The 27,044-nt window shown below is 38.6% G+C and overlaps 1 protein-coding gene across 1 annotated transcript; it reads right to left on the bottom strand.

Annotated features, from left to right (window-relative positions):
- Positions 1 to 161: 161 nt before the first annotated feature.
- Positions 162 to 25,511, bottom strand: LOC139737214 (DNA mismatch repair protein Mlh1-like). Its single transcript, XM_071647890.1, has 19 exons — positions 25,455 to 25,511; positions 24,116 to 24,288; positions 23,369 to 23,459; positions 23,006 to 23,104; positions 21,297 to 21,370; positions 20,191 to 20,263; positions 17,989 to 18,123; positions 15,578 to 15,666; positions 13,792 to 13,904; positions 12,888 to 12,981; positions 11,813 to 11,966; positions 9,646 to 9,956; positions 8,785 to 8,951; positions 7,616 to 7,724; positions 4,108 to 4,171; positions 2,838 to 3,002; positions 2,209 to 2,301; positions 1,296 to 1,412; positions 162 to 338 (listed from the first exon to the last, which is right to left on the bottom strand). Exons 2-19 carry the CDS (start codon positions 24,220 to 24,222, stop codon positions 162 to 164), a joined length of 2,232 nt encoding a protein of 743 aa, XP_071503991.1. The 5' UTR covers positions 24,223 to 24,288; positions 25,455 to 25,511.
- Positions 25,512 to 27,044: the final 1,533 nt, after the last annotated feature.

Here is a 27,044-nt window from a genome sequence, read left to right as displayed (position 1 = left end):
TTTGGCCGCCATGTTTTTTGGCTCTCCTGAACATTTGACATTTTGTAGATACGAGGTCTTCAGTAGAGGGCATACGGAGAGTTTATGGTGGGTTTACAGTCAGATTTTATGATTGTCGCTTTGCCATTCCCTTCGTCCACAGAAAAAAAAAAGGTAAGGTTTCAGCAACGCTCAAAGACTTTGTAGAGATCAGGGAGATTGGCAACTTGGAGCACGCTGGCATCCCCAGCAAACTCCTTGGGAGGGAGAAAAGTGGACTTGAGGGCGGGGTAGATGACATGTTCGATGGTCCATCTCCAGTTATAGTCCGGCAGCTCGGCTTCCTGCTTGGGCGGCTCCTGAGTGGAAGGAAAAATGTGAAAGAGGAAACAGAAATTGAGACCTCTGCCCTCTCCAAATTATGAACAATTACGAAACCAAAGTCAAAGCAAGAACAAAAACAAACATATTCCTGGTGTGTATTTTACAACAAATATATCATATGTTTGATAATCTCTCACCACATTGAAAGCATGAAACAGTTTCCAAACATTAAATCTATTGAATTTGGTATCATTGAATTCTCTATCGATGCTGAGCTTTCCACTCACATAATAATCCTTCTGTATTTTCAAAACTCATATCAGAAATGGTAAGAAAGCTGGCTGCCCCCAGACAAACAGTTTAAAGGGATGGTACAGTATTGGTGGAGATGAGAATTGGGCTTTTAACTTTTGGCGAGATACCAAGAAAACATTAATGATATAGTACAGAGGATACCATTTTAAGAGGAATTCAAAGTTTATTTGATGAAAATCGAGTTTGGAATGACTGAAACATCTAAAAACAAAGTAAAACAAAGTGACCGTAATAAAGTGTGGGTCCCACGCTTTATTAGAATTTCTCTTTCTTGGATACAATGTATCTCAGCCATTTCAAAACCAATTTTCATGTAATAAATGTTGAATTCCTCATAGAATTACATGCTCTTTCATATTTCATAAGAGGTTTCTCATTATCTCACCAAAACATTTTAGAAACCTGAAATTACAAATTGTAGGTCTCAACCAAAACTGTACGATCCCTGAAGTTTGGCTTCAAAGGTGATAACAAAGTGAATTGTGCAGCCAATTTATTCCCCACTTTATTCCCCATCATGTTTTAACAGATAAAATGAGTAAAATAAGAATTCTGTTCAAAGCAGTACACTCTGCATCTGTTCAAACATCATGAAGACATAAAGGAAGGCCCATCTCTCAAAAAATCTTACATTCTGACTGTCGAAACGAATGCCATGCAAGGCACAATCAAATTACCGTTTCTCCACCTTCCCCCTTCCTGTCGCCGAGTTTCAGGTTTCTGGGAACACCGTAAAACAGGCCGCACTCTCTGGCAAAGGTTTGGAAACACTCCTTTTCAGAATCCCAGTCCACCTAGGAGGACCAAATTCAGAACCAGAGAGGGATGAGAGGTATAAAACCACAAAACGGCAAGCCCTTTTACATGCCCCCCCCCCAAAAAAAAAAAAAATCCACTATAAAAGAAATAAAACATTTCAGTAAGAGTGAATTTGTGTCTGATCTCAGGGGCAGAACACTCAATCATTTTTTTTTTTTGCTTGGACACTAAATAGGTGTGCTCTGGAAGTGTAGAAGATCCACAATCTCTTTTACTTCACAAGACCCCATAGTGTCTTGCAGCACAGATATGAGAGAAGATACTGTATAACCTGCCATATAGTTTGCCAATGAGAACTTATAAGAAAATATCGCACATGGTTGAATTTGTAATGAATAACCACTGTGACGAAATGATACATAAAAATTATAATCCCTTTTATCTGGAGAAAAGTTAGCAATTTCCCACCTTCGAGATGATGCACAACACAGTTTTGTAATGGGAAGCAATGTTTTGCAGTCATTAATGTTGTAAATAATATTCATCTCATCAAATTTGAAAAAAAAAAAAAAAAATAAACACACACACACACACACACACAAACACACACAAACACACACAGAGCAAAATACACTGCATATACAGTCAGTTCAGTAGCCAGAAATATCCCTTTAGTAGAATATCCTGGCAAAATATACGAAACCACCCACTGGTACACCCTTTCCAACAAACAAATATCAACAAGCTGACAGTATTAACCATGCTGAACCACGAGAAAGATGGATCATTCATTTTCTTCTTTGCACATTTTTGTCCGAACTTCCCCCTCACCTCTGTGGCCAGTCTAAGGACGAACATCGGTAGGCCCTCCAGGGCTGGGATGTACTTGTCCAAGACCAGGGGGATGGTGCACAAGTTGCCCTCCTGGAGTTGAGAGAAAAGAGAGGTTTCCATGGTAACCAAGCAGGGCTAAACAAGCTTTTATGTACCTCGTGTCTGGTAGTCTCCATAATTTCACACCTGTCAACTGTTCCATTTGATAGGAAAATTCCTAATCTGAGTATAGGGGGAAAAAAAAGTAGCTTCATTTAGCCGTGTGTTCCTATTCTTGTCATCACCCACTAATAGTGCTACATTGGAGATTGATTAAAATCCCTATTTGTGCATTTATGTTTCCCAGCTATTTCTTTTCACTGAATTTTAGGGTTGGCAGGTATGCAATACTCGCTCTTCATTTTTATTTTCAAGCATATCGGGAGCTCTTGCAGTGCAGAAGAATAAATGTACACAGGTACATAACTTTATATAATTAGTAGTATTATCACCATCATTGTCACCAAAGCATCTGCAAACAAGCAAGCCTCCACAAAAAAGCATGCCAATACATTATTATGACTACAGGGTGTCCCATAAAACCCAACAAAACTTTTTAGCCCCCATTTTTGCGACGACAAGCCCACCTCGTCAATCTCCACGCTGAAGTAGTCACCGAGCATCTCCGCCTTGGACTTGAGGAAGTCGACGATGTACTGGGCCAGCTGCTCCTTGGGACCGTCGCTCTCGCTCCAGCCGCTGTCCGGTGAGTCCAGCGCGAGCATGGCCAGCTCATACACGGGGGCTGGGTTCTGGGTGTCACAAAACCAACACACTTCGCTGAAAAGATTCATCTGATTGGAATGTCAACTGGATAAAAGTTCATTTTGTCACGATCAGTTGCAAATTACCTGTTTGATTAGACTTTCGCCTACTGGATCTGTAGGCTTCTTTCGAACGGTGTGAGAGAGTTGTCATCCCACTAACTGACGTAGCTGGCACATGCCGACCTAGCCAGAGACTCTGTTAAAACCTCACGATGGATAAGGGAAGCCATTCACATTCGCAAACAACAAGGAAAAACTGTCACCTGAGACCTGGGGCAATACTTACTTTCCTAAATGTACGATACCATTCTCTCAGATCGGCGTGCCCCAGCTACGTCGCCTAGTGGGAAGACAACTCTCTCACAGCCATCGATCTGAAGAAGCCTACAGATTCAGGAGGCGAAACTCTAATCAAACAGATAATTTGCAACTGATTGTGACATAATGAACTTTTATCCACAAAACCAAACACAGCATACACATAATAATCATTAATATGATATGTACTGGCCTTGAGGGGGATAGAATTCTAGCGAGGGCAATTAATGTCATATTCCTTGAAAGAATTCATTCAAAATCATTAATATTATTATTAACAAAAATCAGATATCTAGAGGGAACTTGAAAATATTGACAATTAATGTACAATCACATCTTAAACTTATTTCAAAGGATGAAAAACAAAGACTATAGGGCAAATTACCAGCATTTCCTGCTTGCACTTGTTGTAGCAAGAGTTTGCGCACTCATACACGTGTAGCCAGAATTCACAAACGTAGCAAACATTTGCGCAACAGATGAGACCAAACACTTGCATTTATTGCCCGCTATTTTACACACAAAATCCCACTGAGTTTGTGAGCAGGTGATCATTTTTTTTTTTGCCTGCAGTTTTGTTTGCTTGTCAAAGCGAGGCAACAAATGTAAACCACTTGACCGCTGCGTGTTGTGCATAGGTGCACAAAATCACCTCACTCATGTCACATGAGCGTGTAGCGATCGGCCAGCGTACGGACCCGACCGCCAGCAACGGAATTTTTACATCTATATTGAGAGGAGGACTCTAAAGAGGAGGGTTTGGAATACCCACCGAAAGTCGCATGACCCCAAAGTTGCTGAAGTCAAAGATCATCAGCTGGTAGAAGAGTTCTTGACTGGATGGGATCATGGAGGGAGATCAAAGGAGAACAAAGAGACAATTTTGAGAGGAATTGCAAATTTATAGTCACTAGTCTTCAATAATACAAATATGTATATCTCTACAAAATGAGTTGAAAAACACGGCCAGTGCCACGTTTTCAAAAGTGGGGGGCCCAGTCAATATTTCTGGTGCCACTTCTGGGTTTCATCACCTACCAAGCAAAAACGGAAAAAAAGAGAAGAAGAAAGACATCGCTCTGGTGCAACTTGCAATCGGCAAAAAAAAAGAAGAAAAAAAAAAAGAAATCACTCTGGTACAACTTGCAATAGGCAAAAAAAAAAGAAAGAAAAAGAAAAAAGAAATCACTCTGGTACAACTTGCAATCGGCAAAAGCCTAGCCACATTCTATTCTTTTCTGGTGCCACTTCCAGGGTAGAACAAGGAAAAGTAGAAATTACGCGGTGCGTAATATATGTCCCCGCCGGAAGTAGCATTTAGTAGCAAAATGTACAATATAGGTCAAAAATCAAGGTCAAAGGTCAAAGAAGTCAAAGGTCAAAATTCTATGTAGAAGTTTTGAAGCCCTAACCTAGTGCCATCACATAAAGCAAACGGAATCGAAATCGGGTTAGAAATGGCGAAGGAGTAGCATTTGGTAGCAAAATGTACAATATAGGTCAAAAATCAAGGTCAGAGGTCAAAGAAGTCAAAGGTCAAAATTCTGTGTAGAAGTTTTGAAGCCCTCACCTAGTGCCATCACTTAAAGCAAACGGAATTGAAATCGGGTTACAAATGGTGAAGGAGTAGCATTTTGTAGCAAAATGTACAATATAGGTCAAAAATCAAGGTCAAAGGTCAAAGAAGTCAAATGTCAAAATTCTGTGTAGAAGTTTTGAAGCCCTCACCTAGTGCCATCACATAAAGCAAACGGAATCGAAATCGGGTTAGAAATGGCGAAGGAGTAGCATTTTGTAGCCAATGTACAATATAGGTAAAAAATCAAGGTCAGAGGTCAAAGAAGTCAAAGGTCAAAATTCTGTGTAGAAGTTTTGAAGCCCTCACCTAGTGCCATCACTTAAAGCAAACGGAATTGAAATCGAGTTACAAATGGTGAAGGAGTAGCATTTTGTAGCAAAATGTACAATATAGGTCAAAAATCAAGGTCAAAGGTCAAAGAAGTCAAATGTCAAAATTCTGTGTAGAAGTTTTGAAGCCCTCACCTAGTGCCATCACATAAAGCAAACGGAATCGAAATCGCGTTAGAAATGGCGAAGGAGTAGCATTTTGTAGCCAATGTACAATATAGGTCAAAAATCAAGGTCAAAGGTCAAAGAAGTCAAAGGTCAAAATTCTGTGTAGAAAATTTTGAAGCCCTCACCTAGTGCCATCATATAAAGCAAACGGAAGCAAAATCGGGTTAGAAATGGCGAAGGAGTAGCATTTTGAAGCAAAATGTACAATATAGGTCAAAGGTCAAGGTCAAAGGTCACAACTGAAATTCTGTATACAAATTTCAAAGCTCCCATGTAGTGCTATCATATAAAGCAAACAGAATCAAAATCGGGTTAGAAATGGCGAAGGAGTAGCATTTTGAAGCAAAATGTACAATATAGGTCAAAGGTCAAGGTCAAAGGTCACAACTGAAATTCTGTGTAGAAGTTTTGAAGCTCCCATGTAGTGCTATCATATAAAGCAACAGAATCAAAATCGGGTTAGAAATGGCGAAGGAGTAGCATTTTGAAGCAAAATGTACAATATAGGTCAAAGGTCAAGGTCAAAGGTCACAACTGAAATTCTGTGTAGAAGTTTTGAAGCTCCCATGTAGTGCTATCATATAAAGCAAACAGAATCAAAATCGGGTTAGAAATGGCGAAGGAGTAGCATTTTGAACATTTTGATCACACACGGACGCACGGACGGACACACGGACACACGGACACACGGACGCACGGACGGACAGACACACGGACACACACACGTAAGGAGCCCATTTCATAGTCCCCTGCTCGAACTCGTTCGGCGGGGACAAAAAGTGGGGGAGGGGCTGAGCCCCACAGTTGCGCTGGCCCTGGCATATGCTGAGAGTACATATCCAGGCATAGAACATGCTAATTAAGGGTAAAAAAAAAGAAAAAAGGACACAATTAAAACTGAGATAATATGCAAAATTGTCCCAAACAGAAACAAATTACACAGAAATCAGAGGGTAGAAATAGCACTCGTATGAATGACAACTAATCCTTCTTATCAAGGCACATAAGTTTGTTTAACGGCATGAAATACAGCAAATGCATTTATGTCATCATCTACTTTGGAAAAAAATATGACAGAAACTTCTACACACACAAGCGCAAAAAAAAAAAATATATATACACTCAGCAAAAAAAGAAAGTAAGCACTCTTTTGGGTTCATATTTCTCATAGAAGATTTTGATGAAAACCGATGTATCATGTACCATACTAAAGGGAATTTTATTGGCTATCAAGGTAGTAGGTTAAGACAAAAGGAAACTTTACACATGAGTGAACACATTCATATTTGCCCTCCAAGGCATAAAAGTAAAAATTGCAAAAATTGACAAGTTGTCTTTTACTTAGCAATGCCCTTCAAGATAACAATGACAACAAAAAGCTAGTTTAACACAATGAGAGACATGAATGAAATAGCAAAAACCCGTTTTTGTTTCCTTTACCTCTTTACAACTTCAAATGAAAACAAAATGGGAAACTACAGGGGGAAATTAGAATTTTCTGTCAGCTTAAACTTCAAACGACATAGGGAGTAATGGCATAAAGATGATAAACATAATTTCTTTATTTTACCCTTTTCATTTAGTAATTTAAGAATTCATGAGATAGATTTAAGAACCACTGAGATAGATTCAAGAACCACATATCATTTAGAATTTTCCTAATTTGAAAACAAATTGAAATTTCTAACATTTTTGTTAATATTGCTTCTTCTCTTATTTCATTTGAATTTGGGTTTGACCCAAGATTCTTCATTTTTCTCCCTTATTTTTGGCTTTCATTAGTATTTTGGGCTTCAAAGATATCATAGAGATCAAAGGTTTATTTTTGCAACTTAATTCATGTATCTAATTGTGTTAAATTTGTCTTTTGTTCTTATTGTTATATGGAAGAGCACTTGCGTATGAATGACAACTTGGTCATTTTTGCAATTTTTTCCTTTGGGCCTTGGAAGAGAAAAACAAAGGTGTTCACTCATGCGTAAAGTTTCCCTTTTTATTGACCTACTAGGCTGATAGCCAATTAAATCGCCTTCAATATGGTATATAATACATTAACTTATAGCCAAATATTAAATGAGAAATGTGAACTTGAAAAAGTGTTTAGTTTCTTTTTTAGCTGAGTGCATATCATATAGAATATTGAGCAAAATCATTTAGGCTGTCACTGACCGATGTGTATGATAGAAATGAAGCTTAACTCTAACCTCAACTTGGTGGTATTGACGAGGTAGAGTTTCGTCTGGTGCTGAACGAGCGCATACTGGGCATTCACAATGCCAACAAACGTGTGCTGCTTAAAGAGATCTCTCAGCCCTTTAACAAGACAAAAGCATTAAGTATGAAAACATTGTGCAACTGCAGATGATAAAAATCTTCCCTGAGCTGTCATACAATATTGCATCAAAATGTATTTTTAAGAGCAACAACCAAATAAAAAACAGTCTCACAATAATGAGCGCGAGGACAATACAGGACTACTTAGCATGGCATTCCACATGACACCATCAGTCATAGCTATAAATCAGCCTGCAACAATAGTCAGAGTGTGAAAGCAAATACACATAGGCAGGTATATATTTCACAACTCTCTGACATCTTTCAAAGTTCAAAAAGCGAAACTACAGTCGCAGATCCTGTATCCTCCCATAGGAAAGGGCATCGATTTCACAATGCATGAGTATTGTACGCATTATGGAGTAATGTTACACAGATTTTCCACATTCATCCTAGATTCTGTCTGCAGTTTATTTTGGAGGAAGCATCACATCCGCGTACAGATGCACATATTGATACAGAGTAGAAAACAAGAACAACTAAAAACAAAACAAAACACTAAACATGCTTCAGAGGCAAAATCACATTCTGTTTGAAAAATGGGAAACTGCACATAGTTTGCACGATATATCAAATCTTAGACCCCCCTCCCCATTTTTTTTTTTCATTAAAAAAAAAAATTGTGTCATTTTTTATTCAGAAAATTATACTAAATATTGCACAAACATTTTTGTACTAGTTGACAACTCTGGCAAACCCCTTATAGGCCCTAATGATAAGCTATGCAAGTCAAGTGTTCCATCATACTATTATACTCTTCAAACAATGTCAATCCTGTTTGCATGTATTAGTTGTTGCTCTGTCGGGCAAGTCTTAGAAAAGTTTTATGCTTGCAAGCAACATTAAACCTGTGTATTGAAATATGTCACTATCAAATTTCAAATGTGAAAATATTTACACAACTTTTGCTTCAGTTTACATCTTGCTTATCTCAGATAAAGTCATAAATTAAAGCCTCATCTCGTCCACTACATTGGAGATTTAGGAAAGCAACTTTTGGGAAATAAAAACTGAAAAGCTCTGCAAAGACTTGTATCACCTTCGTGCATGGAATTCTCTATGTCTTCTTGCAGCGAGAGGACACTCGTAAGACGGACCTCTCGGTGGTGAGATTTCCTCAGAACCACGGAAGCTTCCTCGTTGGCAGAAGATGGCCCAGCAAGGACATTGTGTGACCCCATCTCTACTTCTTGGATCGGTCGTTTCCTGGGAAAACAAGAGGACAAATATTGCATAGCTCCAAAACGTCTCAGCGATCCTTTGAAGGTTAGGTAGAAGGGGGAATATGGATGATAACAAGGCTGTAATTGAAATCAATTGGGGAAAATATAGATATTCCCTAATATTCTATGACCCACCTGTTAAAGAAGTTTCTTCTCTGGCTTTCACAAGACATTAAAAAATATTCCCTTCCAACAAGCTGTACTTTAAGAAGCTTACGTTGATCGTGTCAGTACTTCTTTCAAGTAATCACTGAGATATTGCATCACATGATCAGACCAAGCAAAACTTTGATAAAAGCAAGTTCAAAATCCTCCCCTCCTCTTTTAAATGCATCGGTATCAGTGATTACAATAAACAAAGATATGAAATAGGAGCAAACAAGACTAGTGAAAATATCAATGTACTCTATAATGCATATTGTACATGTAGAAATGTAGACATAAGATGTTTAAATATGGACGCCAACAACAAATCCCTAAAGTAGACTGCATTGGGCATCTGTGCATAGTGATAAAGATAACAATACATGTACAATTGTACCATGCATTCACTTTGCGCCATCTAGTACAGCTATTCCAAGGCACATTGCAAAGCATGAAGAAAACATTGCTCCTAGCACAAGAATAATTTTCCCCGGACATACAGTGTACATGTATGAGACACTTCGTACACAAACCTTGACGCGCTACTCGATGTCGCACTATCTTGTACGCCCTCCATGAGCGCAGCACCACCATCTCCTTCACTTGACCTCTGACCCCTATCGACACTCCCTTCTCCCGACACAGAGGGCGCTTCATCTGATTGCTGGTTACTAAGGGCAACGGACGTGGCAGGATTCTTCTGGAAAAAAGCCTCCAGCTTCTGGTCGCGGGAGTCAGTTCTCACCATGTGGTGCGCGTACACCTGACCCGATGACCCCGACCTTTGACCCTTGGAACCATCGCTGACCTCTGTTACAGACACTTGAGCCCCAGGAAGAAGTGCCTGGACGTGTATTAAAAGAAATGCAATAAACAGACTGCATCACCAGGACTCACAAGTGTTCTACCCAAACTGTGATTGATTTGTACCTGATATAAAAGAAATTTGTGTTGTTACTGTCTTCATGTGAGTACACTTATTCAACATTTAAAATCAGCAGGCTTCTCAGATATAATATGAATCCATATCAACATGCTTACAGAAAGAGGAACTATTTAAAAAAATTCACAAACCTCTATTTATATGCCAAAACTAACTGAATGACCCTGAAAATATATAATTGCACACTTCTTTTTCCCGGTCCAGAATTTTTTTTTCCATAACATCCACAGAGAGCAGAATCAATGACTTTTCTTATCTAAAGCTTGATGGAATGTACAGGAACTTTTCCCTCAACAACCATTCCTGCGCTCTAACCCTCTCAGTAGGCGACTGATGCTATCAAGTGTATCTGTATCTTGAAATTTAGATTTGAGGTATTAGAACTTGTCCTTAGTACCCGAGAAATTTCTTGCTCATCACAAAGAGCGCCAATAACTGAGATATATCAATATACAAATGATGCACAGGATAGAGTGTGTTAGTGTAGGCGTGGTGCACTCGAGGGTATTTACAATTGTGAAACATGCACGAGGCGAAGCCGAGTGCATGTTGCACTACATTGTAAATACCCGAGAGTGAGCTACGCCTCCACTAACGCCACGAAATAATCCTGTGCATCATTTGTTTTATAAAATGGGTCGAAAATTCGAAAACTAACATCATTTTTCAGCGTTTTTCACGTACCTTTGTGGGTCAAGACGTCCGAAGATGTTCGTCCCAAACATTTACGCACGTCGCACTCGCGGAAGTCCGCACATACAGTATAAGTATAATGGGGGGTTGGGTTTCCGGACACTTAAGTTCCCGCATGAAAACTTACTTATTTTACATAGAATATGCACCCTTTACCTTAAAGACTTGATGTAGACTCCTAGGCCTACTAGACAACATACTCTGAAAACGGCGTGAGAATTAACCTGCTAAATCGTTGGATTTGCTCTTCAAAGTGACTCCATGTACGCGTCCGGTCCCATAACGCTTGGTCTACTGTACTGTACAAAGTGTACGTATAGTAGAGTATACGTACGTACGTACGCCACACATGTTATGCACAAAGGAAGACAGGCCGGCCGGCCGGCAGCCCGAACTAGAAGTTGTTTACAGGATTGACAGCGCGTATGCATGCAATTCATCAAAGGAGCCGCCGCGCGCACAGACGATCGGCAATCTACCATAGGATTACAGGCAGTGCAATTGTACTGAAGTAAAGGAAGGAGGTGTGTCTCATTTCAGCGCTTCCTATTGGCTACATTCTTGAACCCATTTTATAATATTTAATATCCGCCTGCGACCACGCATGCTGCACTGGTAGCCGGTTTTAATAACCCGTTGAGGATGGGCTGATTTTGCTACAACACATATTTCCCATAGACACTTGCCCGAGTATACTCAGGACTCGTCTTCAAGGGTTAATAGTAGCCATACGTAGCCCTTTGGTGAGTGCACGTTTCCTTTGCTTGCTTCTGTCTGCAAATATCTTTATCAAATACTTTCTATCCACATCACCTCTCTTTTAATAGTGATAAGCCCATCACTATCTAAATAGTCCTTGCTACAGAAAAAAGAGACCAAATGTATTAACCCGTTGAGAACGGGCGCTGATTTTGCTATAGCACGCATTACCCATAGACACCTGCACGAGTATACTCGGGACTCGTCCTCAATGGGTTAAAGAAAGAATGAGAACTAATTTCTCTGTATGCAGCAGTCAAAGAAATGTGTCTTGGACATTGTCAATCTCTGCAGCGGTGTCTGACCTGTGTGAAGTAAGTCCTGGACGTGTTGCACCCGAGGAGTTTCTGCTCCAGACACTGCTGGATGTCCTCGATGATGGCCTCCTCATGGAGGAAATGGACCTCGTGCTTCGTCGGATGCACGTTGACGTCGATGTTCTGGGGGGCAATCTCCAAGCTGGAGGGATGGAAAATGATAATTGACTGGTCTAGTGGTGGATGATCGAAAAGAGACAATCTACTTCAACCTCAGATGCTCATATCAGAACGATGATACAAAAAAAATTATAATAACAAAGAAAGAAATCAAAGCATTCTAATGTCACTTGATATAATCAATGGTTTGATTTGATTCATTTTCTGCATTTCTCTACAGCGATACCGTTATATCATCAAAAAATTTAACAAACGTATTGATCAATATGACATATGTACAATATGTTCAATGATTCATTTTGTATTCTTATCAAGCATACAATGTAGGATGCATACAGAAAACTGAGAGAAATAGCTAATCATGAAACAAAATCTGAGGGGAAAAACTTACAAGAACCTACTGGTTAAAAGCATGGTGACTTTCAAATTTCATGAGTCTGCACAGCTCATAGAAACTACCCCCCCCCCCCCCCCAAAAAAAAAATAAATAAATAAATAAAATAAAATAAAAAAAAAATCCCAATTTCCCTTTTACTTTCAAGTGTTAAAAACAAGAAGCCATAAAGCAAATCATGCATAAACAAATAGGAAACATATGCATTGGAGTACAGAATCACCAGCGGGAGATTTTGACAATCAAATGGTTGATTTTATTTATCTATAAAATTCATCAAGAGTAAGAGTCCTTTATCTCTGGTGATATTCATTTGGCATGCAAAGTCTTAAGCTTATTCATGACTTCTACTACAACTTTCTTACAGTAAAATAAATCAAGAACACAATGCGTACATCTATGTTCAACAACTCAAACCCTAGATTTAGCCAGTGTCTGAGGGTAATACAGTTCAGACACTATTAAAAATCAATATTGGGGGGCTTTTGTATAGTTCCAACACACAAACAGTAAGGTGGGACTGAAGAACTGCAATGAGGGCATCTTTACCTGAGATACAGGAAGGGATGCATATTTTTTGGTAGGTAAGTACTGTAGACAGCCTCAATGGCTTTCCTCAAGCTGCTGGAATCAACTAACCGATCTGAGGATAGAGAGCATCAGTAGACAAGCATCAAAGAGTTTCATTGTGGGTTGTATACATGGACAAATTACAACAGAAACAAAGAAATACCCAATACATTAAAGAGATGCTGTGAAACTAGAATCATTCGCGACATGAAACTTCTGCAAGTCGGAGCCGACAGCCTTTTTCACGGCACGAAACTTTTGCGAATGACTGACCACGTTATGTACTATATTCGCACGCAATTCATTGTGTAAATGAAAAACTTTTGTATGAATTTGACTTTCATGAATCTTGGCTCCTTGCAAAATTCGCAAAAGTTTCATGCACATGAAAATTTATCATTTTACAGTATAGATGTAGTCTGCTTTCAGGTATTGTCACTTCTGAAACAGCACGAATTACAAGGAATTACCTATCTTTATGTCATTACTCCGAGATGCATATGCACGGTCATGTTAAAAACTAGGACTTACACATACACAATTTGAGGAGCTGTATGCTTGTCATATCTAATAAAAAAGTAAAAAAAGAGGTTGCCTCCTGAAGGTTTATTGACACACGTTGTGCTGGACACACACGTTATTTCTCTGCTACACAGAAACAAGGATGGGTGGGAGCAGGAACTGTTGCAAAGCTTGCAAGCAATGAAAGTAAAACTGAGAGCATGCCATGGGCTAGCATCAAGACAACCATATTTTATCAAATTAGATAATGTAAAACAAATATCCCAAACTAAATATCGTCCATTCGCACTACTGTGTCCCACTGGTGCATAATGATGACTGCCAACATACACTGGTTATCAAGATCTCTTGTGTGACTCACGGTTGATGAAAAGTAGAAAGACCAACTTCTTGACAGAGTAGTTGGCATTAGAGATCTGGCCGGACATCTTAAAGGATAGCCTCTTATTCTCATGGTTGACCTCTATCAATTCCCTGCAAATGCAAAGTACAATTGGTAATTGCCTTTGTATGTTTAGCATTGGTTTTTTTTACCAAAGATATGAAAAATTGAACACATTGGAAGCAATATGGCTCATATCTTTCATATTTAGCTACTGTAAAAGTGGAAAGTTTCATGTGAGTGATTTTTTGCCCTCAGCCTGGTAAGGTGAATATCGGGTGTTTTCAATTCCACGGAATCAAAATATGAACTAGTATTACATAAAGGAAACAAAAATCTTCGAGTGTATATACTTTCACACCAGTTGCATGTCATGCAAAATGCACAAAAAATTTCCACTTTTACAGAATTCGTTTTCTTTCAAAGCTGGGTATTTTGATTCAGAGATGTATAGCACTGCTTATACACAAGTGTTTTGTGGCAGAAACAAAGATAAAAAATACAAAGCAACATAGAACAATTCATGCGGTGGAGTCCTACATTGACATAAAATGAAAAACATTTAAATACTTGTGTGAAACCAGGGCCCTTCTGAGGCTCATCGGTGAAACACACACAAACACAAAGGGAGAACAAAGAAAATGCCCCAAAAGACAATAAATTATGTGCAATGGTTGAGGGAAGAAGTTGTGAAATTGAAAATTGGACTAGAGACTAGGATCAAATATTTGAAGTGGAACCTTAATATGGCAAGGATTGGTAGTTTGATGCTGTATTTTATTTATTTATTTATTTATTCAAGATTTCATACGTGTTCACAAAATAGGAATGCATACAAATGTATGCAAGTACATCTCATATAGCCAAGACAGAATATATACAATAAGTATACATTGATAAGAAGCAGTTACAAGATAGTATACAACTCCACTAAGAGAGCTACATTATTCAAGGTAACGAACACGCAAAGGAATTGCAACATACAAGCTTAAAGCTTGAAAATCGTTGCAACCCCCGTGCACACAATCTATATATGCTTGCAAATAGTTTAAATGATACTTGATTGGAGTTGGGGGGGGGGGGGGGGGAGTATTTACAAAGAGAGCATGGGAACATGAGGGGGAAAGAAGAAATGCATGTGTGGTGCCTATTTGTCCTGTCAGACATTGACAAGAAAGAGCAAGAAAAAGTTTAAAGTGTCAAGTCATTATAAGCAATTTTTTTATACTGATTAAATTGATTAAATTTCTCATAAATCCCATTCAAATGTTGATTTCAGGGGAAATATATGATCACAGCAAGTTTAATAGTTAATAGTATCCAGGAGTTCAGCGTGAAGCTGATAATAGAATATGTTTGATTCACATCACTCTCCCCACCTCCCCATCTTCTCCCCCAAGCCCCTCTCCCCCCCCCAAAAAAAAAAGCATGAGCTCTACAATTAAATCTGATTTTTCCCATATTCTGATCATGCAGACATTCCAGCAGCAATAGGACGACACAAAAATGTGATGAAAAAAAATTAAGACTTGAAGAGTTGGCAAGCTAAAAAGTTTCTCACAATAATATTCCGCCACATGAAGAGTGAGATTAAAGTTTTATGAGTGTACTATGCATGAATGACTTCAAATTCTACAGCTCTCCCTACAGAGGATAAAGCCAATCTGCATTGCCATGTTCCTGGTTTAGGTTGGGTGAAGGGGGGGGGGGGGGGGGTGACTGGTGATAGAAGGTTAGGTACACCCCTGGGCCATGCCTGCATTACCTCGCAACTGTGGGACCAAATACCGTTCTGATGTTGTCAACGGTTGTTGCGTTCTGCGAGGTGCGGACGTCCGCAGTACTCTCTCCTTGCTGCGGGAGAAAAGGAAAGAGATGTTATTAAATTAAAAAGAGGTAATTTTTATGATATGACACACTGGAATAGATAAATTCGTCGGGTGCCCGTGCATTGGCCGCTAACGCAATACAATTTGTATTGCGTTAGCGGCCAATGCACGGGCACCCGACGAATTGAACTTCTCATTATCATTGAGTTATTCTTGTTTGCAAAAGCCTTTTTTTTCATCTCATTCCACTTGCTTTGACCTTACAGAGGGTGACTTTCACCAGTTATCAAATAAACTACAATAAAGAGAAAAGATTTCCCAACTGATTAATTGATTGATTGACTGATTTCATTAGTAAAAATTTCCATAATAAGTTCAATACAGTGGTAACAGAATAGAACACATACTGTTTTTTTTTTTCTTATCTTGTTCCACTAATATTAGCATAAACTAGAAAGGCACTCTGAGAGCACAGACCTCCGCCACGCAGCTACTTTCCACTGATGATCGTGCTCTTCCCAAAGAGATTTTTCTCCTCTCCACCACTGGGGAAAAGTTCCTTGGGCTCTTCTATAGAGATCAGTGATTTCCACCAATAGGTACACATGGCTGAAAAATCGCCCGATTTCCCAATATAGAAGCCTTTGTTACGTCATAAACCCTCAGCTGCACGGCGCGCTTTGCCCTAGCAGAAACTAGAGCACGCACTTTAGTGCGCGTTTGAAAACCTCAAAAATGCGCAGCTTGAACTCCCAAGTTCATTGACCCTACTTGTCAAAATGTAAAAAATCCTTCACATACTTCAAAAAAATTATTGGATCACTACCAAAATCCAGTTATTTGTTACTTGTGTAATTCTAAACCTTTCCTGCAAGTTTCATTCAAATTCGAACACAACTTGTTGAGTTATTTTGCACACGGACAAACAAACAAACTAACAAACAAACAAACAAAAAAACCAACGGTAATGAAAACATAACCTCCTCCCTTGGCGGAGGTAATAATCATCATGGCGTAGCTAACAAACCACACTTCCACACTGTGATGGACTAATCAACCGACCAGGTGTCACAATACTATAAACCACATCAAATTTAAGAACCCATCTATTTAAATTCAACAAAGCATCTACTTTCAGTTATATATCATAACACACTATTCACTGAAGCCACTAATGTCTGTGATACTTGTAGAGTCCATAATGAATGTAACAAGATTTATTTGCTTGTTTGGATGGTCACTTGGATGTTTTGTTTTGCTGTTGAAGGATAAAAACAAGCTCCAAATGGAAAGATTACATCACAATGTGCATGCCACTGACTAGTCAAATATTAAAGAATTCTGTAAATAATTACCTACTAATGAAAAACAAAACAAATCAAAACAAAGACAAAGGCGAAGAAGTTCTTCCATCTGCAGCCCTCAATAACATGATCTCGAGTGAGGTTGCCTCCTATAAAGGTAACAAAACCTCTGAAACGGACCAGGAATCGAAGGTAATCAAATTCTCGTATTGACTGGCCCTTTGGCAAATCTACAGCATGAAATCAGCAAGCATTTTCTTTCTTTCTGTTTTTTCTCCCCCTGGCCTGAAACGTACACTGCCTCCTAAACGTCAGGGGATAATCTTCGGGGACGTTGACATTTGTCTAAAACCATACCCCCTCCAATTTCGTGCATGGCTCACTGCTATATCCCTGGTAGGATTGTTATGAGATTTTAATCCCAAACAGATGGCAAAACCAGCTGATATCTTTTGGAGAGATTGTGCATTGCACCGCCTATCCTCAGGTAGAGAGGAAGAAATTATTTCTTCCTTTCCTTGTGGAGATGAAGATTATATTCAAGGCAACATTTGATATTTTCTATTTGTAATTACAAATATTGGTCTTGCCTTAGGGCGTAAAACAGAGAGAACCTGATTTTTTATCTTCTTCTTTTTTGATGAAAGAGAATAAAAATTGCCTCACTTTCCACAGAAAATGTGAAATTTACCAAATATAGCTTCATTACTTCTATACATGTCCTGTGTATTCCTTTTCTATCAGCGAAAAAACACATAGACATTACTTCAGCAGAATGCAGAAGTGTATTGATTAAGCATTTACTTCAAACCAGTGATTGACAGGTTTAAAGCATGTCTCGTCTCTCTTTCTCGGTAAAAACTGATGTCACACACACACACACACACACAAACACACACACACACACACACACACACACACACACAAGACTGAACAAACGAAGGAGGGACATATACAAGCCCACAACAAGAACCTTTAATAAAACCCTTCGAGTTCAACACGGAATCTCTGCAAATCACCACCTGAAAGTAATCATATAATACCTTTTTCAGAGTAAAGGCAACTCCAGAGTTGTGAATGGCATATCTGCTGACCACTTCTGCCACTTTCCCATGTTCCTCACTGGCACTCTTGAGCGCTTTCCGCCGAGTGGCAACATTGTAGAATAAGTCTTCCACCTGATGTGTGAAAAAAAACATACAGGCTCTCAAAATGAAAGCCCATTTAATTGTGTCAATCCGTAATCATTGGACTCATGTCAAAAGGGATGTAAAAACAATCACACTGTATAATGAATCATCCAGTACTCTCCCTCTCTCTGTCTTTATTACACTGGAATGAAGAACTTGTGGTGGTGCCATATGCTTCAGTGGCAGGATCTCGGCTTCAAATTTGTGCCCTGTACCTTTGTTGTGCTTGTGAATGGACCAAAATATAAAACAAAAAGCAAGCAAAAAAAAAAACAACAACAACAACAACAATAAGCAAATTATCTAAAAACATTCTTACAATACATTTTTTTCTTTTCATTCTACACTTTTTGTTTTTCACGTCCCAACTCTCGGGGTGGGGATGGTCCAAGAATTCTTCTTCTTCTTCTTCTTCTTTGTATGGTGCAATATAAAAGTACCTGGTTGATACCATTTGCTGACTATTGCCAATCACCTGGGGCAAACCACGAGGGGTCGGCATCATTCGCCCGTTTTCAGGTGCGGGTACAAAAGGTATGTGGGTGGACCACCTAGATCATCGGGTATAGCATGCTGTTCTTTGCAAGGAATGAGTGCAGTGAGTTCTTTTCTTGCATGAGTCATGATTCCCTCACACATGGGAACTCCATTTCATGTCCCTTCCGAGGGACACAGTGTTTTGCCTCATAGTAGAGGGGACGGTACGATTACACATAACAGAAGAAGAAGAAGGTTCAACAATGATATTCTGCAATTCCTTTCCAGATAATAGGCTTCCTCCTGTAATGACATTAGATTTAAAACAAAGCATAATGGTCTCTCCTTTTTTCTCTTTCTATCTATCTATCTATTCTATCTATCTATCTATCTATCTATCTATCTATCTATCTATCTATCTATCTATCTATCTATCTATCTACATCTATCTAATGTATCTACCTATCTATGTATCTATCTACATCTACAGTATATATCTGTCTACTCTATCTATTTATCTACTCTCTCTCTCTTTACAGCAATTGTATTTGACCATTTTGATGCTTTTGGGGTTAGTAATGCCCAAGATTTGTCATTTTTTTCTCAAGGTCAATACGCTGTAGGCACGGCGAGTTCATGCATACACGGCAGCTCCTCCGTTTTCCACTCATCTCTAGAGATGTATCATCACTGAGTTAGCTTAGTGGTGAGTTAGCTCAGTCGTTTGTGCGTCTGCCTCCGATCAATAGCACCTGGGTTCGATTCCAGAGTCCTACTGAGTAATGTTGTGTGTAATCATACCGTCCCCTTTAGTTATTAAAGAGGCAAAACACTCTGTCCCTTGGACAAAAAAAAAATCCTGCTTCATTTATTCATCGCAATGAGCAGTAGGTTTAACCCGGTGAAGTAGTCTAGCCTCACATCCAACTGAACCCCATGGAAGACCAGCTATTGCAGCTGAAAATGGGCTATCCCAGCCATCTTCTCAGATGGAAATGAAACAAACAAATTGATACACTATACGACAAGACTGCAAAGCTAGTAACTTGTGAAACAGACTGTAGTAATAAATTCTACTTCGAAGGTGAACAGTAGCCATGAAATATAGATATCAATATCAGAAGCCATCAAAACCACCTGTACGATTGGAAAGAGACGTTATCCATGTCATAAGCATGAAAAGCACTGGATGACGACTGATTACCATACTGTAAAAGTGGTTTCTTTCGCGGTGGTTTTATTTTCGCGCTTTTCGCGATTTGAGGTTGAACCACGAATTTAACATCACGCGAAAATGTTTTGAACTCGTCGGTTGTTACAATGCTATCATTATCGACCACGAATTTGAACACGGGCGAAAAAGTCGGCAACGATGGAAACCGTGAAAGTTTCTGTACGCAAAAGAAACCACTTTTACAGTAGTTCATTTGTGGCCACATGACCTACGGAAAAGATATCACAATATTGATTAAATCTTGTCAGTTGTCAAAAACAAAACAAAACAAAACAAAACAAATCTTCTTTGTTTCTGACACCAGTGATTTTGACAGCCTTGATTGACAGCTGCCTATAACTTACAGTAATCTGAGTGCCCTTGTTTCCAGCACACGGTTTGGCTGGGGCCTTGAGTTTGCCATCTGCATACATGCCTCTGAAAGACAAAAAAAAAGGGGGGCGGAGATGACGATGACAGACACACTGTAGGGGCGGTCAAATGTGCTGAAAAAAACTCTCAGCATTGGTATGTAATTACCTCCGCCAAGGAAGAAGGAGGTTATGTTTTCATCGGCGTTGCTTTGCTTGTCTGTTTGCAAAAAGACTCAAAAAGTTGTATACGGATTTGAATGAAACTTGCAGGAAAAGTTGATAATGACACAAGGGACAGATGACTAAATCTTAGTAGTGATTTGGTAGTGATCTTTTCTAGTTTATAATATAATCCAAAGCACTCTCTGAAAGCAAACCATTTGTTCATAAAGTTTTCATATGTGACCCTGCATCACAAAGCCAACAGAAAGTAGCCAGGTACGGATTTTAAGTTGAGGGTGAATTCTGAAAGAGTAGACTCTAAGCTTTAGAATTATAATTCAATACAAATGGACTTTCCCAACCTATATAAAAACTAGAAAGAAAGTACACACTCTGGAGAAGAGTTTATTGAATAGTCTCTGAAGTTTAGGGTCTATTCAAGTGGCTAATCTTGCACCATGCTGGGTTCTGTGCTGGGAATGGAACAAAAAACAGGAAGCAAAACTCCATAACACAGGATAATCATATTAAGCTGAAATTGTGCACACTCTAAAAGCACATTCCATTCATGATGAACACCAATTTTAAATGCAGTAACAACATCCTATCAAAAATTACTAGAGTTGAAAGTGAAGAGTGTAAAGGGCTTTCATAAAAATGAAAAGGGGCCTCTAAGACTTCACTTCTAAAAATTAAAAAAAAGTGTTCTAAAAAAACAGCAAAACACTCAATTTCCCATTAGTTTTATAGTCCCAAACTAAAGAATAACGTAGCAGAAATATAAACTTTTGCATGACTTTTAACTTAGCGAATCTTGGATCTCTCGCCAAACTGAAGAAATTCAAATGCATGCGAAACATTTATGGTTTTACAGTAATTGTTCAGACCTGGCAAGCCGTAACATGATTTCTGAAGAAAGGACATTATCAACTTACTTGAAGGCACATTTGGAGTCCTCCGTCCTCGTGATGATTGTTACGTGGGCGACATGACTGATGCTGGCCAGAGCCTGTTGTCCAGTGAAAAGAGTAAATCAATTAATCGGAATCAGTACATCTGTAGATGCCTGACCATGAAGCCTGATTGGTCTTGCAAACCCAAAATATCCTACAATCATGGTACAACCACTGTTGATCACAAAACACACGAGTTTTACATACGTACACGTTCGGTTTGTATATAATGTGCATGATGACTTCTAACATTCACATGATGAACAAGAAAGACAATAATTAAAGGGATCGTAAACACTGGTTGAGACCTAACTTCACATTTCTAACATTTCTTTGGTGAGATAATGAGAAACCTCCCATGAAATATGAAATATGAAATATGAAAGAGCATGCAATTCCAAGGGGGATTCAACATTTATCTGATGAAAACTGGTTTTGAAATGTCTGAGATATCCAAAACAGAGCAAACCTAATAAAAGGTGAGACCCACCTTTTATTGGGATTGCTTTATTTTACTTTGTTTTTGGATGTCTCAGCCATTCTAAATCCAAAAACGATTTTCATCTAATAAACTTTGAATCCCTCTTTAGAATGGTATGATCTGTATCGTTTCATAAGTGGTTTCTTGGTATCTCGCAAAAAGTTAAAAGCCTAATCCTCATCTCAACCAATACTATATTCATTCCTTTAAAGTTCAAATCAAAGATAAAATTAAACACTATGGTAGTAAATGGCTGAAATTTTTGCACTCAATATTTGACAAAGCATACATGCAGCAAGTATCTGGTGATCAACGTCCTTTCCAGAGAAGAAAGTTTTTGGAGAAAAAACAAACAAACAAACAAAAAACAGACAAGGATCCTTACAAGGTCAATGACATATGGGATATTCTTGGGGTAGTAGCCACTATTCTATCAAATTGTGTAACAACATCCTTACACTTCATCTCCTTCTTCTCTTTTTACTCCTATAGCTAATCCCTCTCTCAGCCTTGTCATTAAGTACACCTAAAAGTGCTCATGGATGCGCACCATCTCCACTTTTTGCTTGCTAAAGTGAGGCTAGATAATTCAATTCAATTCAATTCATTTATTCCATAAAATAACATTCAAAATATTTACAGTGATGTGTTAGTCAAAGGAGGAAATCATGCAAAAGCAAGGGGTTTAGAAGTGGACATTTTCTTTACAATATAGTTTAAAATCACAGTTTTGAATAAAACATATATGTCAAATTATACCAAAATATAGAACTAAACTAAGAAGACTACAGGATTAACAATACATTAAGATAGACATAATTCTATATGAGCCTTGACCCCAATCTAATATGTGCCACTGATCAGAGGAGAAAATCATATCAATGAATATCTTCTTCAGCGACACTGGTGTCACGAACAGAGCTTCAAACCCTAGGCCATCCCATGACAAGCCCGCCAGAGAAACCACTGGACCACAATGTCTTTCTATTACTGCAAAAGTGGATATTTTCAAGAACTTTAATAATATCTCGTGCTCCACCAGGTAAAGTGAATTTTACCAGTTTTTCATTCCGCTTTAATCAAAGTATGTACTAGTATTGCATATGGGAAACAAAAATGTTTGCATCCTTTTATTTTCGTGCGAAGTGCATGTTGTTCGAAAATACACAAACATTACCGCTTTTACATTACCTACTACACATAGGCTTACCTCTCCTCTGAAGCCATAGGTGCTGATACTGGTGAGGTCATTGAACTCCCGAAGCTTACTGGTTGTAAACCTTTCACACACTATGTCCATGTCATCTTTCTGTACAAAAGGGAGCATGGATTGGTTAGAAAGGATCAAGACTGGTGGGCCTCTCAGATGATGCAGAGAGCAATGCGAGTATTCCTCATCTCTTTAAATATCTGCTGTGTCTCTTTTACTCTAAAATCCACTTTAATTCACTGAAATCAAAATCCCACCTGTACTTGGAATGATTAGCAATTTCGCTGCATTTTTCAATACCCCATCATGGAAGGTTTAAGTATAGTTCTCTCAAATGATCAGATTGACTGGAGGCTATCTTACCCGGATACCAGTCCCATTGTCTTGAATCTGCAGGAGCTTCATCCCTCCCGACTTGACAGTGACTTGGATTGAGGTGGACTTGGCATCCAAGCTGCAGCATGGAGTGGAAAATTGTGGACAAAAGTTCAGAAAATGTGTTACCCTATTAAAAGTGAGATCAAACTGTAGTCAGAGATTCATATCTTTACAGTATGGCTGTTTTAAACGTCCTTCAGCCTTTTACTATGTTATGTATCCACCCAGTCTTGTTTGCGTGATTGGAAAGTTTTGATTAATCATGAGTAAGGTCATTTACAACAATCAGCTATTTGTCGAAAAGACTGGTTCAGAATATTTCACTTATTTCTTTTTCAATATCAGATTTAAATACCAAAATGAAATCATTCATCAACGTCTGAATTTGTAACACATAAATGTATGCAGATTAATCAATCTGAATTATTGATAACATACAAATGTGAATAATGATTGATGTATAAGTTGTGATAGTACATTAACATGCAATCTTTTTTTTCCACATGAAACACTCATTTGATACATATATGTCACCATGAACCAAAAGAGTTCTGGGCCCTGTTTTATCAAAAGATATAATCAATTTTGAATTTCCTTAACACACAGACTGCCATAGACTTATGACAGAAATCGACTATATAATCAATTTTAACTCTTCATAAAACAGGGCCCAGATCAGCCTGCTGAAACCACAAGAAAAAACAATGCACTGAAATCAGTGCTAGATTTCACCTGTTCTCCATCATTTCCTTCAGGGCGTTTGCTGGCCGCTGAATGACCTCTCCAGCGGCTATCCTGTTGACCACTGTCTCGTCCAGCTTCCTGATGGTCCCCGCCATATTGACCTGCCGTAGCAAATAAATCAGTACCAGTCTGGCTCACTCTACACTCCTCTGGCCAGGTATCTGTGGGGAGTAGCATATGATGCAAGGGACAGCAAAAACTTTGTTTGACATATTTTAGTCGAATACTTCAATTCCTGAATACACTTCAACTTCTCAAGTCTGTTCGTGTTGAAAATCTCTCAAATGAAACACTGTAACCGGCAAAGATAACATCTTAATCTATCTACAAGAAAAAAGAAAAGAAAAAAAAAAGAAAAGATAATATCTTATGAATGGAAAGTCTACAAGTACAGTTGTAAACCTGCAGGAAGGCATTCTCATTAAGCCTGTTAATCATGGTTAGTGTTCAGCTGCTGAACTTAAGCTCAGGTACATTTGTAAGTATGGATAAGGAAATCCTCACTGATTATTTTCATAGACAGTAGCAGATCCTACGCACACTACGTTAGCCTGATAATATTTAAATACACTCATTGACCAGCCATACATTGCATTTCCACATGCCATGAATCATGCAGTATTTTATTCATCATTTAAAAAAATTCTACTAATACTAAAGGTACTTAACTGTGTATAGAATCTAGGCCTAGCACTGTTTTTGTGGTGAAACATCAAGGTCAGAACTCTCAAGTAAGCATCTTGTCACCCAGCTCATGCAAGGAAGTAAACAACATACACACTCCTATATAAGAAATAATGACCTATCAATCAACAACTAGTAAATTTACTAACTTAGTTGTAGACAAGTAAAATTAAATTTACATTTTACTTTAGGCTTTATTTTAAATTAAGTTAAAACGATTGCATTTTTGTTAAAGCCACAAAACATGACGGGAACTGTGAAAGAAAATAAAGTACATGCAATCGAATAACCGAAAGTTTTGACACATGATCACCTACTACTCCGTATAAAATTACTAATGATGAAAGTATATTTTCTTTTCCCTGATCTAGCCCCATAGCAGCGCTCGTAACAAAATTTTCAATACATGGGACTGTTATAAAGGATACCGTTCAAAATACGCGCGTCAAGACACATGTGGGGATGCACTTCCGATGTAAACATTACTTACTACTTATTTTAGGAAGGCACGACACGTTTATTCTGACGAACAATATTTTACCACAAACGAAGAGATGACTCACGATTCCCTTCAAATTTCTTATCCTATTGACATGAAGGTTAATTACATGTAGTTTGCTAATAATATGGAATATTACTTCACCATCCTTCTGCGTTCGCGCCGTCTCCCGAGTGCAGCTTCGCTCCTATTCACATCCGGGATTTGCGTTGAAGGTTAAACCCAGCCTCAACCTTCACATTATGTTGATGTGTCTCACTTCTGCCTGCATAGACTTCCACACGAACCCTGCTCAGCATTAGTGCGCATACACACGAAAGTGACTGTACGTAGGCTAGCAGCTCGAGCGCCCTAGCCTCCCGTGGATTTTGCGGTGTTTTCCTGGCGATTTCAACGGGGGAATGGATAGGTGGAATGTATATCGTGGAGCTATGGCAATTTCTTGAGGAAATTTCATGGAGAAATTTAGCAAAATGAAGCGACTTGTGAGGGTGCTCGACGGGCTTACAGCCAGTGTCGGGTCCAGTTCTTCGGCCAAAGGCGATTCAGATGTAGTAGAATCGCTCACTCCCGAACACTTCAACGTATGCAAGGTGGGTGGAACGGTCTCTCCTTCCCTTTCTGCGTAGGTGCAGGTGGCTGATTGCTTACCGTATGTGATCGTGTGTGTGTGTGTGTGAAGAGGTTTGTGGTGATGGCCCGGTGTCTCAGACACAGGCAGGGCAGCCCTATGCGCACTGTAGGCCGATGGAGGAGTTCGAGTGTGCTGCTGCTTATGCGAAACTCCAATGCCGCGGTACAAAACCAACCCCATCATCATTTCAAGATGGGAAAACGTGATTAGACAATTCAATTCGTATCGTACTTAAATAGTTTATGTAGAACCTGCAGAAAATCGTAGTTATGCATACAATTCTCGTTTTATAACAGGGTAGATCCTACTACTTGTTGAGTTGTAAAATATTCAGACCACGACATCTGGGGGCCCACCACTTGATACTTTGTCATTCTCTGAATTCCCATATGTGGATCATCCGGTGTTGCTGCAACAGAAAAGGGGGAAAAAAAAATCCAACCCCAAAGAACAACAACCATCATACCATATACATGTATGAACCTACTACTCATCATAATATTAATGATGATAATAAAATTAAGTAAATATTCAAATTTTCAAAAATTTGACAATATGGGACATTGTCAAATGAAAATTTAAGATTGTGAAAATGAGATGAGATGATATTGATGATGATGATGATAATAGGTTTATATATTATACTGTATATGTTTTTGTAATTTCATCATCACTTTTTATATGAGAATTATTGTATTGATACTGCAGAAGACGATTGTAATTATCATTGCCGTTGTAATGAAGTGATCTCATTGATATTTGATTGATTGATTAATTAATACTTGACAGTTTGTGTGTGATCAATGATTATGTATTCTGTGTTGGGGTAATGTATAAACGTACATGAGATACAATTATTTTGTATCTCATGTACGTGTTTTAACCTGCCATTTGTTTTGAATGAAAAGGTGGACCTGGTTTCTGTATCGATATGTTCTACTCACATTGCCTTAAAACTTCATGATTAAAAAAAAAAAAAAAAAATCATGATTAAGCAACACAGTTGAAATACATTGTGTAGGCCCTACTAATGATGATTGATGAATAAGGATGTCCAGCATCTTAAGTTCTCAGTGTACGACTGCAGCTATGTAGAAACC

Source organism: Diadema antillarum, unplaced genomic scaffold (genome assembly GCF_040938485.1).
Source record: "Diadema antillarum isolate AM-2024a unplaced genomic scaffold, OU_Dant_1.0 seq00000686_RagTag, whole genome shotgun sequence".
Taxonomy (NCBI): domain Eukaryota; kingdom Metazoa; phylum Echinodermata; class Echinoidea; order Diadematoida; family Diadematidae; genus Diadema; species Diadema antillarum.
This window is presented reverse-complemented; position numbering and strand designations above follow the sequence as displayed.